This window comes from Nanorana parkeri, unplaced genomic scaffold, assembly GCF_000935625.1.
Source record: "Nanorana parkeri isolate BGI_ZX_2015 unplaced genomic scaffold, ASM93562v1 scaffold2676, whole genome shotgun sequence".
NCBI classification, from domain to species: Eukaryota; Metazoa; Chordata; class Amphibia; order Anura; family Dicroglossidae; genus Nanorana; species Nanorana parkeri.
Window position 1 is genome coordinate 92,600 of NW_017308944.1, and position 14,076 is coordinate 106,675.

General features: G+C 45.2%; 1 protein-coding gene across 1 annotated transcript; it reads right to left on the minus strand.

The window, feature by feature from the left end:
• Window positions 1-9,021: 9,021 nt before the first annotated feature.
• LOC108802138 (beta-1,3-galactosyltransferase 1-like) lies at window positions 9,022-10,629 on the minus strand. The gene is made up of 2 exons (XM_018574018.1): window positions 10,509-10,629; window positions 9,022-10,067 (listed from the first exon to the last, which is right to left on the minus strand). Exons 1-2 carry the CDS (start codon window positions 10,627-10,629, stop codon window positions 9,022-9,024), a joined length of 1,167 nt encoding a protein of 388 aa, XP_018429520.1.
• Between the last annotated feature and the right edge of the window lie 3,447 nt (window positions 10,630-14,076).

A 14,076-nucleotide genomic window follows, 5' to 3' on the forward strand; every position in this document is an offset into this window, starting at 1 on the left:
AATGCAGGGGGTGAACAGGTGAGCAGTATTGGAAGAGAGATGCAGGGTGTGCAGAGGAGAGCAGTGTAGGAAGAGGGATGCAGGGTGTCCATTTGTTTTCAGTACAGTTGCTGGCAGAGGAGGGGAGCCAGGTGTGCATGTTTGAGAATAATACTGAGTAGGACCAACTAATCAGAACTGCCACCACCCAATTGAGCAAACAGTGAGGAAAGCAGGAAAGACTATCAATACATTTTAACAAATTACTAATGAATTAGGATATAATTAAACAAAATTTAAATGCAAATGTAAGTCAGCTTCCTTTTTCCTTGATGGCACTCTCATAGGGCCATGTCATGTAACATCATGGTGGGTTCTCAGCAGCCATTTGTCAGTGTGTTGGATTAGTTAAAAGAGAGTTAGTTTCTTTACAACGCTCTATTGAATGACATCACTGTAGATTGCAGCGTGGTGGGCATATATTTTTGCGTACTCACAATGTGTTTACAGTTCAGAGACTCAACAAGCCTTTTTAGGAATGACCATTTTGTGTGTGTCAACAACAACTGTAGTTACTACTTAGGCTTCTGGGCCCCACTTACTTCCTTTTTTTTCTTTATTTGGGCTTTTTCATTCTCTTTATTTAAAGTTTATTAATTTTTTACAAATCATCAATGTATACTTGTGCGGCAAAGTAGTCTGCACCAAAGCATCATATATTTATTCCCCCTACAGTGACAGGCAGAGGTTCTGCATGCAGAGCTAGTAGAAGGTGAACTAGTTCTGCAACACAAAGTGGTGGTTGGGCTTTACCACATAGAGGCAGGGCACATTTGCCTTTTCTATCTCACAGTGGCCATGCTGTCAGTGGCCAGGCTGTCAAAGCCTTCTTCTTCCTTCTCCTTCCAGACGCAGAACAGCCAGTTGACTGCAGCTCCTGCTGCTGAGCTTCTTCTTTCTTCTCTTCTGCTAATCTCACTATAGGGCTTCTTGATCTTGGAGGGCAAGGTGAAAGAGTGGGAGGCATAGAGCTGCTATCAACGCGAATAGTGCTGTAGATGCGATTAGAGGATCGTGAAGGGCAGGACGGGTGAGAGCCAGTGCCATGGGCACCAGTGGCTCTATTACAGTAGATGCTGTGTGCCTTCTGGAATGACTTACTGGACTAGGGTTCAGCCTTGTTGGGGGTCAAGCCCGCCTTCTGGCCCTAGGTGATGCAGGTCCAGGCGAAGGCATCTAAGCAGGAGTATCAGTGGGAGCAAAAAGGGGGAGTTCAGGGTTCAGAAGGGGCAGTAGCCAGTCTGCCTGACCTTTTTCAAGAAGCTCCCTGACCTTGGAGATGAGGAATTCCGTATCCATGGTGTATGGATAGTAACGCAGGAGAGGGCGCCCAACTTCTTCCGGTGTTGAAGTCTTCTACACACTTGTGGAATGTCACTGTGTAGTCCTGTATAGTAAAATGACTCCGCCTGCTCACACCATCAGACCTCTCAACTCTCCCGGATGTTCGGGAGTCTCCCACATTAAGATAGCGGCTCCTGGACACCCGCGAGAGAAACATTTTCTCCCGGAAAGGTTTACCCTGCTTTATCTAGCAGAGTAAACCTTTCTCTGCTCTGTTTTTTTTTTTCTTGACATCGGGACTGCCGGCCGCCGTCAGTCAGAGAAAAAAACAAACGGCATAGGAACGAATAGCTAGATTGCTATTGGCTATATAGGTGCCACTCATTTGGAGAAGAAGAAAGTTCTGAGGAAGAGGCAGAACAGCAGTGAGGAAGAATTTTGTCCTGAGGCAGAGGCTGCCTCTAGAGCACTGGAGGGAACAGCCATCCTAATCCATCTCAGGTACAGACCACTGCTATCCCCAAAGCTCTGCATTGTGGACCTTTTATGACATATCTTCTGCTAACAGCACTATTGTGGTCTGCCTGCAGCATACTGACAGTGGTAAATGTACTAGTTATTTTGGTACCACATGCAGAAAAGAAACACAGGAATCTGCACCACATTTCTTGGTGGGAGCAGCACCTCAATGAGGCAAGTAGGCAGCAAAAGACATGAATGTAAACTTGGTGATACGCTCACCTTCTGCTCATCCCAAAAAAACAAATCTCCTCTCTTTCTAAGATGGGCAAGGGGGAATCCCTTTTGGGCACAGGACACACCCCTACCACACCCATCTGACCTACTCTGACAATGACCAATTAATGAGCACAAATGATCAAGAAAACCAACTGGGGTTGTATCACTTATACTACAGTGTACAGTAGATTAGCATTTAAAAATAACCAATGCAATAATATGGATGAAAAGTGTTGGGTAGGGATATTCCGATCGGGGACATACCAGGGGTTTGGGGGTTAATACCAGGTATTTTCATGAGTACTTGTACTCCTGAAAATGCCCCAATTCTTAAGGCCCAATACCGGCCCTTTAAAGCTATTGCACATATTGCATATGTCACTAGGTGACAAGGAAGCCTTGAGCCGGCTTTCTGGGCAATCAGGAAGCCGGGTGGTATGGAATTACCCAGCTTCCTGTTTGGAAGCTGACCAATCAGGAAACCTGGCAGCATGTTATTACCCGCCCCCCCCCCGGCTTCCTGATTGGCCAGAAAGACGTCTCCAGGCTTTCTCGTCATCTTATCAGGAAGCCGGGTGGCGAGTCATTACACGCTGCCCGCTTTCCTTAATGGGACTTTCGGTATCGGTATTCAGTATCGGCGAGTACCGACAAAAAGATATCGGTACTCGTACTCAATACCGAAAAACCGGTATCGGTCCATCCCTAATTAGCAGCTAACTTTATTTTCTTCTTGTCTAGGTGTAATTTAATTCACTTGGCCCATCAGCACTTACCGCCCTCTATGATAATTGATTGAAGTGATGTCCAGTCTGTATATCAATAATGCTGAGAACTTTTATTGTAGAACTTCAGGGAGAGAGGTAGAGGGAGCATCCAGGCAGATGTAGAATGTGGCAGAATGTGGTCGCTGTCTCCATGCACAGCACTACTTGAGGTAGAAGTCACCCGTCATTTTCATCCTTGACATCAGTAATAACCACTGGGCCTGTAGCTATCAGGCTCCAGGGTCACCACACGACTAGTCCCCAGGCTTCAGGCCTAACCATCTCAGACAGTCCATAACAGCCTCCCCACAGGCAAAGCTCGGAGGAGGAAGAGAGAGCTCACATGGTCCACCCCAAGTATTTATCTCCTCCCCAGCATGCGCCAATGGCCATTAGCCTCACATTGATTAGCTGGAGAGGGATATCTACTCATTGCAATCTCTCATTGGTTGCTCTGCTCTGTGACCAGGGTACACCCAGCAGCAGACAGATGCGAACCATGACAGATTAATAGGTGGAAACCAAATGAACATAGACTACAAATCAGCATCAGACTGCTTACAATCTGAAACCACTAAATTGAATAGCACTTTTATCTACAGGGTGCTACATTTCCAAGACACTTCATAAATTAAACACACACTTCAATGGCTGCAAAATATACAAACCCAAATCATGCTGTGCATACTTGTTTCACAGCTAGACCAAGGAAATATCATTTTACAGTATATGTGTGTAGCACTCCTCCTCTTGGCGTGTTGCCGAATGACCCCCGAATGAACACTCCACGTGTTGTGGAATTAAGTTGTGTGGTAGACTAACATTTCCATCTCAGTTTCCCTACAATGAGAAGGACCAGCATTCCAGGCTTTTATATTGCTCACGTGGAGCCGCTGTATGTAGAGTGAGTGAGTTAATGGGCCCTCTGCTATAGCATCAAAGGACAAAGAGCCTAGATGGAGGTATGTTACCTCTAAACACCAATGCCAGTGGTTCTATTAGCCCGCTGACACCATTGCCTGGGGGGCGGGGGGGGGGGTGGTGTTAATCTTACTACTCCCACTGGCATTAATGACAAAGGTTGGTAATTTATTCAAAATTACACCAATGCCTCGGGATGTGTGGCACTGGAGAAGGGGGGTCCTTGATTACCCTTATTGACCCCCTGAAACAGGGTCCCACTGACCACTAATGCGGGGCATTTTGTACATTTAATGGCCACCTACACCAGGGCATGTGCTACTCCCACTGACACGGGCATTTTATCTTTTACTAACCACCAACATTGGGCTATGACCTCCGAATGTGCATTTTTTTGCTCCTACTAATCATAATCCAGCCCCAAAACAGTGTGATAGACAACGAACTAGCCCTCTCTTTAAAATATTTGGTAACACTGTATTACATTGACATGTTCCAGCCCAGGGGTTTAACTAGAAATCACTGGACCCCACAGCAAAATTCTACTGCAGCCTCCAGACAACCTTTCTCAACATTTTGTATAGTGGACAGTGGCACCCCTGCTGGTTATCCCTGTTGCCAATGATGGCTATTGGTCTAATTGCACCCCCAGTAATAGCCCCTTTCACCATAGGTAGCAGCATTGGCTATAATCCTAATAATACACCTTTTTACCTTAGTGGGCAGTGAGCCTTAGGAGCCTTATCCAAATGGAGTTTAGTGGTATTGTATGTCCCCTTTATATTGCAAAGACTATCTTTACATTATTGATCAGTGTAATGCTCCTCTTTATATTGGCACTCAGTGGAAAATGTCCCCTTTATTTTCATGGGCACAGAGGAAAATGTCCCTTTTACATTCAAGAATGGCCTCTTGACAGTTAGTGTAAATACATTGTTTTAATTGCTGTCAGTGCAAGTGAGCTATTTACATGGATAGTTAACGGAAAGCTCACCTTTACATCGACAATTAGCAGACGGGTGACCTTTACAATGGCAGTCAGCACAAAGGTCTTCTTTACATTATCAGGCAGTGGGAAGGTCGCCTTTACATCAGGGACATGCGGTCAGCGGAGGCAGGTGAGGCAGAGCCTCACCTAGTATTATGGAGGAAAATTCAGATCGGCTTGTAACAGGTCCATTCAGATCGGCTTGTAACAGGTTACAGAGCAGGGATATCCTCACGCTGTGTAACCTGTCATGGATGGAGCGCTGCCTGTTAATTACAGGGAGCGCTGCATCCAGCTTTTGACATGTAGGTAGGCTACACAGCAGCGGGCTTCCCCACTGCTTGTGAACCCTAACTTGGTGATGCAAGAGCTGTCGCAGCCTCTACTCTGTGGTAGAGACGTGAGCTCTCCGGATGGCTAGGACCAATGGCAAAGCATCGTTGGTCCAAGCTGTCCAATCAAAAAAAAAGTAGAAAAAAAAACAGTGAGTACATCGATCTCGACGCCTCACCAGTGATGAGCAATTGAGGGACAGGGAGGCTCCTCCCTATCTCCTCCTCCCCACACAGCTTGGTTACCGAGCTGGGGCGGGGCCTCGGTGGGATAGGGCGGAGCTTCGGTGTGCTGGGGGATGCCTCACCCAGCACAGAAGGCATGGCACGTCACTGCTTTACATTGGTGGCCCTTGAAAACTTTCCCCTCTACTGCATTAGTGGTCAGTAACAAGAAATGTATCTAAATAGATTGGTGGTCAGCAGAAGAAAATTGTTTGCAGGGCAAGACTGATAATTACACCCACTGAGCGTTTAGTTACCGGCCAGAACTGGATCAAGGCATTAGGATAAATTCACTTAGATAGATGAGCTAATTCACCTCTTTGTCATTTTATCGTAAGAAAATATTCTACCAAAAATGTGCAAGCCAGGAAGGTACAGGAAGGTGTTGATTTTTTGGGGGCCATTTAGTTGCTGAAAGTCTCACTTTCTTTACGGCCCAAAGTATGTAGAATCGTCTCCACATTATTCAGTTCAGGTTTGTCCAATGAAGGGTACAGTATTGTTCATGTTACAGCGTACAAAGACAATTATGTCATACCAACCTTGTGGCAACAGTTCCAGTATGACAGTGTCCCTTTGCATTGGAAAGGGAGGAAATTCAACGTTAATTCTTTAATTGAATTGCTGAAAATGTTCTGGGAGGGCAGATGAATCAGCCGAAGAGTAGTCTTCACTTCTCAAACAGAAATATACTATATATATAGAGAGAGAGAGAGAGAGAGAGAGAGAGAGAGAGAGAGAGAGAGAGAGAGAGAGAGAGATATCTCTATATAGATATACACTATTATGATCGCCTTACGTTTGTAGGCAAATTAGCTATAATTTTGCGCTGTAGTTGCTAGAGGGCCAGACCATTATAAATAGGGAAGCAGGTTGTTTACCACGACAGTAGAAGTGATTTTTTATGAAGATATGGTTAAACAACGCGATTTGACAGCCTTTGAACGGGGGATGATTGTTGGCGCTCGGAGCCATGGAGCGAGTATCAGCAAAACATTGTTAAATGTTCAAGAGCAGCTGTTGTTAAAGCAGGGCTCAAAATTGGGGAAAGTACTGATGGGGTGGTCATAATAATCTGGCAACTATATATATATATAGTTATGACCAGAGTGTTTACCCCAGCTTGTTCCTGTGCCAGATGCTTCAGCCCAGCCTGTTCTTGAGCCAACCACCCCAACCCAGACTTTTCCTATGCCAGCCGATTTATCTCAGCTTGTTCCTGGGCCATCCTATTCATCTCAACCTGTTCCTGGGCCAGCCGATTCATCTTAGCCTGTTCCTGAGCCAGCCTATTCATCTCAGCCTGTTCCTGAGCCAGCTGCTCTTGGTCAGCCTAATCCTGAGCCAGCCACTCTTGTCCTGGCAGCTGTCACTTCATATTTAGGACTTTCAGTACCCAAATCTTTCTCCACTGCAATACCGGTAGTACATTAACATCTTTCTAAGAAGTTCCTTCCATCCTTGGGACAGATTTACCTATTCAGCCAAGTGGAAGCCTGTGTTAAAGCTGAGCTTCCACCAGCTGGTGGGTCTGGTACAACCAGGGCCGGCCTTAGGCCTTTAGGCGCCCTGTGCGAGAAAGCTTTACAGCGCCCCTCAGTGGCCACACCCCCGTAACCACACCCATTTCCCCCAATATCCGCACCATTTAAAGACTCCTATTTTGTTAAGCCGCAAAGAAACATATTAAAAAGTATGATAAAAATAAAACTTTCATTCAAAGGTATTAAACTTGTAGGCACAATATAAGTATTCTTATTAGTGATGTCCCGATACCTATGCTAGCATCGGAATCGGGCCCGATACAGGGCATTTTGACAAGTACTTGTACTTGTCAAAATGCCCCCAAGCCTAGGACCAAAGCTTGCGCTATGTTTTTTTTTTCCTTCTTACTTACCTCGCCGAGCGTCAGTACAACTAGGGTTCTATTCCTACAACTCCACTGGCGTTGGTTGCCTATCTGGCCTGAGGCCCTTTTGGTGGCCACTTGCCTGAGTTCCGTCTGCAGCCTGCTGTTCCTGTTGAGCCAAAGCAACATACTTTAAAAATGGTAGTTATGTGCACAATGACAGCCCTAGTAGTAGTGATCCTGTGAGGAACATAAGCATTATGAGCATATGAGCTTCTCTGGGACCCAGATGGTATCACTTCGACTCAAGGAATGTTGGGAAACCTGGGATGGGCAACCAGTGGCTGTCAACATGCGGTGTAGGTTCTTGCAACCAAGCAAGCTACCCAGAGGTAGTATGTTCATACAAGTTGAAGCACCCTGGCACCAGGGTGTCTGTATTGTTGAATGATCCACAGTACCCCAGGTTTGGGATATCGGCTGCCTTGAAGGACTTAAGAGTGCATTGGGTGCTCAGCTTGTCACCAGACCCTGGCAAAGGGTCATCTAGCCTGCTACCAGACCCCAGTGATAGGGGCACTCACCTTGTTGCCAGACCATGTCAGTGGGGCATCCAATCTGGCATCAGACCCCAGCAGTGCGGCACTATGTTTAAGGCTTGACCCTAGCTGCGGGACACTTAACCTGTCACTGATCCCAAGAGACTTACATCAACTATTGTGGAGAACTGAAATTTCGTGTATTAATTTTATCATGTGAATCTCTTTTGAAGAATATTTTGTTTTGTAGATTTTGGTATGCTACAGCGCGATGAAGTTGTAAGGACTTTGTTAACCAGAGTTTGTTGGAGTTTCCCGAGTCCACTCCTTAAGGAGTCAGGAAGCAGAGCACTTGTTGGTGGCAATGTGGTCTTTGGACCTAAAGCATGTAGTTCCAGTGTCCACCAGTGGGTGCTTAGCTCCTATTCAGGAAGCCCTCTGACTCTTCTTGCTGTTCCCGGAAATCTGTAATCCTGAGCCTGATTCTGTTACCTGTACCTGCTCCCTGTGAACCTCCTGATCCTGCTGCAATACCTGCTCCTCATATACCTGGCTGTATTTCTGACCAGTTTTACCTGCTGCTCCTTGTACCATCCTGCCTGGCCCTGCTGTACCTGATTTCCTCTTATCCTCTGTTTTGTATATACTGTGTGTATAGTTAGGTAGGTGTTTCAACAGGGGCCATGCAGAGTCTGAGACCCTGCTTTCATCTTATGAGTATACTGGTATAAATTACATAAACAACAAAATGTTATATAAAATATGTTTTATTTTCCATAACTTATCCACATCTGTATTAATCATTTAGGCACAGTAGGCACATCCTGTAAAGACATTACTGGCAAAGAGGTAGGTTTCCAGTGTATAAATAATTATTTCATAAGGTTATTTACATATTCTAACAATATTCAAAACCAAGTTTGGACAAAAGAAAAGAGGAAAATGTACGATTTTACAGTCACCTTGTTGTTTTGCTGAAAAAAAAAAAAAATAGAAAGAGATTTAACCTGTTAAAGTTTATGATTACTTTTCTGGCGGGTGGTGAATGAGGTCTTGGCCCTCTTTTGAAAAACTCCGGGCACCGATTCTATCCGGCACCTACGGGTATGACACATTTGACACACCCAGAAATGCTGGATAGCAGCCGTGCCAAGAGCTCTTCAAGAAGGAAAAGATTTAACACCCCCCCGCCCCCCCCGAAAAGTAAGAATAAAGCTTTTTTATTAGATGATCCTAACCGTTAGGTTCTACATAGGTCAAGCATTGTGCGTCTACAGGGCCCAGTAAAGATAATCCGGAACTCATGTTAATGTGTTGTAAAATGTCTGTGTGCCTTTTATCAACACCCTGAAGATTTCTTAGTCCAAAAATCAGTCCATACCGTCCTCAGCTCAGCACTCCCATAATGGTGAACTGTAACAAGCTTGTTAAATCGACAACGATCATAATCTATCCGGTGGCCATTAAATATATTTCCCGGGGGCACGGTGGGGCGGATTTTGAGCTCAAAAAGACAAATTCCCATAAAGGAGTCTTCCATGGGGATAACTCTAATCTGCTGTGAGATATCATAGATTTTTTTTGCCATGTCAGCAGAAAATACATAGCCAGGTCCAGAGGCGTAGGGTGGGTAGGTATCATTGGGGTAGATTTCCTTAGGGACATACCATTTGTATTTTTCACCCCTCAGTGGTCCTGTATTTATCACTATATACCCAGTGAAATAGTTGGTACGGACTGGAAGCTCTGGTCGAAGAAGCTGGTGAACCAGGTAGTCTACATTGAGGAACATGTCATTATCAATTTTCACCACGTAGCTGGCGGTGGGGCAGAATTTCGCAACCCATTCCATGCCCATCAAGGATTTTAAAGTAAGGTTATAGTAAGTGTCCATGAAGTCTTGTTGGACGATATCCCCAAAGGCTTCACTTTCCTCCTCCAGCATCTGCTGGAATCTGTCTGTAGCAATGTTTGAAAGACCAAGCAAAAAAATCGTCACCACATCAACATCATAATTACTGTCATTGCCCCAGGTTTCTCGAATGGCGTGCCTTGTCTCCAAATCCCTAGTTGCACCGATCACCAGTAAGACTAGAAAGGGGTTCCTGCCTTTGCATTTATCTTCCTGGTTGATGAGGAATTTGTATGGGTATGGATAAGGGGGGGCCAGAGGGTGGCGGAAGACTGGATAAGTCAGATTGTTGACAGGGCGTGAGGTTTCCTTGTCACCTAACTGTCCCTGAAGCAACATCAGTCTCTCCACCTGCCATTTCTGCTTTTCAAAGAAGTACATGTATCCAGATGCAAATATCAACATAAGCATGAGGGAAAGACAAATCCTCATAATGCAGCGCCGTCCCATTGTACTGGATGCCACTGGAACTTCTGTAAAAAATAAATAAAAAATATTGTAAGCTCATAAGAACAAGACTCTTCTATTTTTATTACAAATGTGACTTGCTGTATAAGGCTTTATCGGCAGTTGAGGTGTATCGCCATTTTTTATGTTTATTCACTTTTTATAGCATTTATTAGACTTTGCCTGTTATAGTGACGGGGTCTCTTTAAATTGTAGTGGCTTGAGTCACATGGCTGAGGCTTTTTTTATGGTTTACACCAAAAGGCAATGTATTGCTTTTCTGAAATGTATGTTTTTTTTAAGAATGTTGTAATATAGAAGACAGGGTTAAAGCACAAAAATAGATTTTAAGACCCCTCCCTTTTTTCATTTCTAAACCCCCCGTTTATTATTTTTTAAAAATCCTTCTATACATACCTTAAATCCTACCTTCTTCTGACAGGTCATGTGATGTCATGGGTCCTTACTCCCAGACAGCGTGATGCTTACATAATGACGTGTGCCCACGTTCTTTCCAGGAGTACTGTGAGCAAAGGTCATCATGATAGTGCAGCCTCCAGGGTGGCTAGGGATGAAGATCAGGTACATCGCTAACATTGATTTGAGGTGAGTCCTGTGTATCCAACATCTGTGGTCCCGTTAAATTTATGTTTAGGTTCTGCCAGGATCATGTTTTTAAAGCCATAAAGTACAGCATGGCCTTCAATATATGGCTAGCTAGCTGAGAAGGGCCAATAAGGGGACTTTTGGATGTCCCAGCTCACTCACTATAATGGGGGGGGGGGGGGAGTATGGGCACAGAGCAGCCATAGTGTGAGTGTATTGGCAGCTATAGTAGAGAAAGAATAGGGGAACTTGACATGCTGCATAGGGAGAGATTAGGGTCAGTTTTTGTGTTCTTGTTATTGTGGGTCTTTTTTGTCTTCCATTCATTTGTCACTGACCATTTATTCTTGCTGCATTAGTTTGCAGCGAGCAGGGCCGGGTGTACTCTCTCTGCTGCCCCATTGCCAAGATCACTTGTACAAAACAATCGGCGGCTTCCCCGTTGTACATTTAGCCCTGCATGCCCAAAGCAGGGCTAAATGTAGAAAACAACTACCCACCCGGCGCCCAGAACTGCATGTCCCGGTTGTCGGGAGATAGGAATTACACACCCATGCTTCCCCTCTACTCCCTGCTGTCCCAAGGCTGGGCCTTGGTTGTCCTTGTGGGAAATCCGACCCTGGCAGCAAGCAGCTGCATAATTTTAAATAAAAAAGAAAACTAAGTGCAAGAACTGTGTGCAACTAAACCACCTCACATCATATCACTCACATTCACCACACCTCATCCCCATAGTAAAAATAAAAGTTAAGCTTACATCGGCTGGGCCTATTATCTCTGGTTAAAACTGTCCTGCTGCTGATCAATTTTACACTGTATCTTCTGCAGCATTTTAATTCTTGTAGTAAAAACCCAGCCTGTGCTCTTTTGTCTCCAGTAAATTTGGGCCTAGCCTTGCTCATAAAATCTGTCCTGCTCTTGTCAAAATGTACACTTTTTTGTATCATTTTCAGTCTCTTGATTTTTGTAGTAAAACACCTTCCTGCTCGTAATACGAAAGTCGTGCGACCGTACAGTATATGCGGTCGCACGCTGCCCATACACCTTACGATTATCGGATTATCGTACGATAATCGTCAGGTGTATGCGAAGCTTTACTGCTTGATGTAAGAACATGTGCAGCTGCTACAACTATCTGAAAAAAATGGGATTGGGGTGCAGGTGCAGCTGCTGCTGTATGCAAGCTAATTGTAAAAGGAAAGAATTCCACAACCGACCATGCAGTGCCAGTGTATGCTGTTGCTGAAACTGTCCCTGAAAATCGTACTGTTTCTTAAAGTGACATTAAAGTCAAAAAAAAATTTCCCTCCCCCCCCCATGTTAATGTTAGCACTTACTTTCAATGATGTCTTTTATTCCGATCTTCTTTCCTGATATTTTCATCTGTCCCTCCAGCGGTGCGGCGGCTCTCAGATCCAGCGCTGACACCTCTCTGCTTGCAGGCACTTCCGATCCAGCGGTGTCTGCAGGCGCATGCACGCGTCCATAGACTTACCTTGCGTCTCTGCTCGTCTCCCATTCGAGAATCGGAACTGCGCATGCACCCGCCCTAAGATCCTTTGCGGCCGTACGAGCAGTTCCTAATTCTTGGCGCGAGAGCGCGCAGCGAAAACAAGCTAAGTTTAAACCGCTGTTTTAGTGGGTTTTTTTTAAACTGTTTGCCTATATCTACTGCTTGATAGCAGTAGATATAGGCAAAAAAATGGGAAGGTTTCGAACCCCTTTAACATTACGTACAGCTTTAAGGCATCCCCCTAAGCGCCACCTGGTTTAACCCTTTCGCCGACATTGCCGTATCCCTTACGGCTCTGGCTTCCGGCCCCTGTGAACTTGAGTCCTGGCAGCTTTAGCCGAGACTCTGTTTACCTGTGTAAAGCCAACTGCCAGCTTTACACTGGAAACTGGGTCCTCCCTGCTCGCCACCCCTGCCTTGCTTCCCGGGCTCCGCTGCCACCTCCTGCGGGCCTGGGACTGGCATCACTTGAAAACGGGGAGAGAGACCAGCGAACATCCATTTTCCGATCTCTTCCCCGCTGAATGGAGCTGAATGTGCACTTGCGGCTCCTCATCTGTCATTCCTCGACTAGAGAAGCCGGAGAAGAACCTGTTCAAACATGATCTGCTCTTGAATAGCTTCTTTGAAGTGGAAAGGTGACACTTGGGGTCTAATAGACCCCTAATGTCACCTTAAAGAGAACCTGTAACTATGAATATGCTATCACATAGGGCTTGTAAGCCCCCTATGTGATAGCAATGAAGTTAAAAAGAATAAAGTTAAATAAAATTAATTTAAACATACCAAAGAAAAATGTCAAAGGCCCCTGCAAGCGCTCACATACTAATGTAAATACAAACGTCGGGTGCACCTATGTAGGAAAACGGCAACTGGGCTACACATGAAATTTTGGGCTTCATCAAGAGTTGCGCTAATTTCATGCAACGTAGAAATTTGCAACTACCACCATGTTATTCTACAGGGCCTGTGCTTCCAGAATATATATACACATCTTGGGGAGCTTTCAGTAATTTTCAGGATTAAAATGTGGATTATAACCTGTGTGCACAAAAAAAAACTGTCTTGGCAGCGAAAGGGTTTATGGCCACATGCAAACTCAACATATCCATGAGAAGAGTGTTGCAACTTCATTTCATAAAAGAATATAACACACGGCGTAATTCACAGCAGGGAGGTTCCTTTAGATTTATTACACATTGTAGTAGTGAAATTGTATACGCCTCATTAAACCCTGGTATTGTGCTCATTGGCACAGTGTGTAAGACGTGTGAGCTCATATTTGGAGTATTTTTACATACATTGATAGCTTTCAGGTCTGTGTCATGTTGATGTAGGACTTGATTGTAATGTTACCAGCACACCGAAATAACATTTATTTTGGTGTGCTGGTGACAATTACCATCAGGTTCAGATCCAAGCGGCGCCATCCGCGGTCACTTAAAGCACCCATCTTGTTTTTTGGGATATCCGGGAAGTAGTGCAGCAGGACATCTGTACATGTTTATGTAGAATAGACATACACTATATTGCCAAAAGTATTGGGACGCCGGCCTTAACACGCGCATGAACTTTAATGGCATCCCAGTCTTAAGGTGCCCATACACCTTACGACCATCGCAACACTTTTGTCTTGCGATGGTCGTAAGCTTATTAAAAGCTTGTACGATCTGCCCATCCTGGACAGGCAGATCGTACTTGCGATCATCGATACCCTGCCCCGCTTAGGGCCGGGCTTCCGATGACCGCAGTGAGGAGAGGGCTTCCGATCACTGCAAACGGGGAGTGTGCTGGTGCGCACACCGGCCCGTTCGGCAGTTGTCGAATAAGCAAGCGATTAACCCGCCGAGAATTGTACGATTCTCGGCGGGTTTTCAAGCCGGCTTGTTCGACCGTACAGTACAAACAGTCGCACG

Excerpts from the sequence above, each read along its gene's own strand:
- LOC108802138 (XM_018574018.1), bottom strand. The coding sequence starts at position 10,629 with ATGTACCTGATCTTCATCCCTAGCCACCCTGGAGGCTGCACTATCATG. Across the intron at positions 10,068-10,508 it reads AAGCATCACGCTGTCTGGGA|AAGTTCCAGTGGCATCCAGT; the intron begins GTAAGGACCCAT and ends TATTTTTTACAG.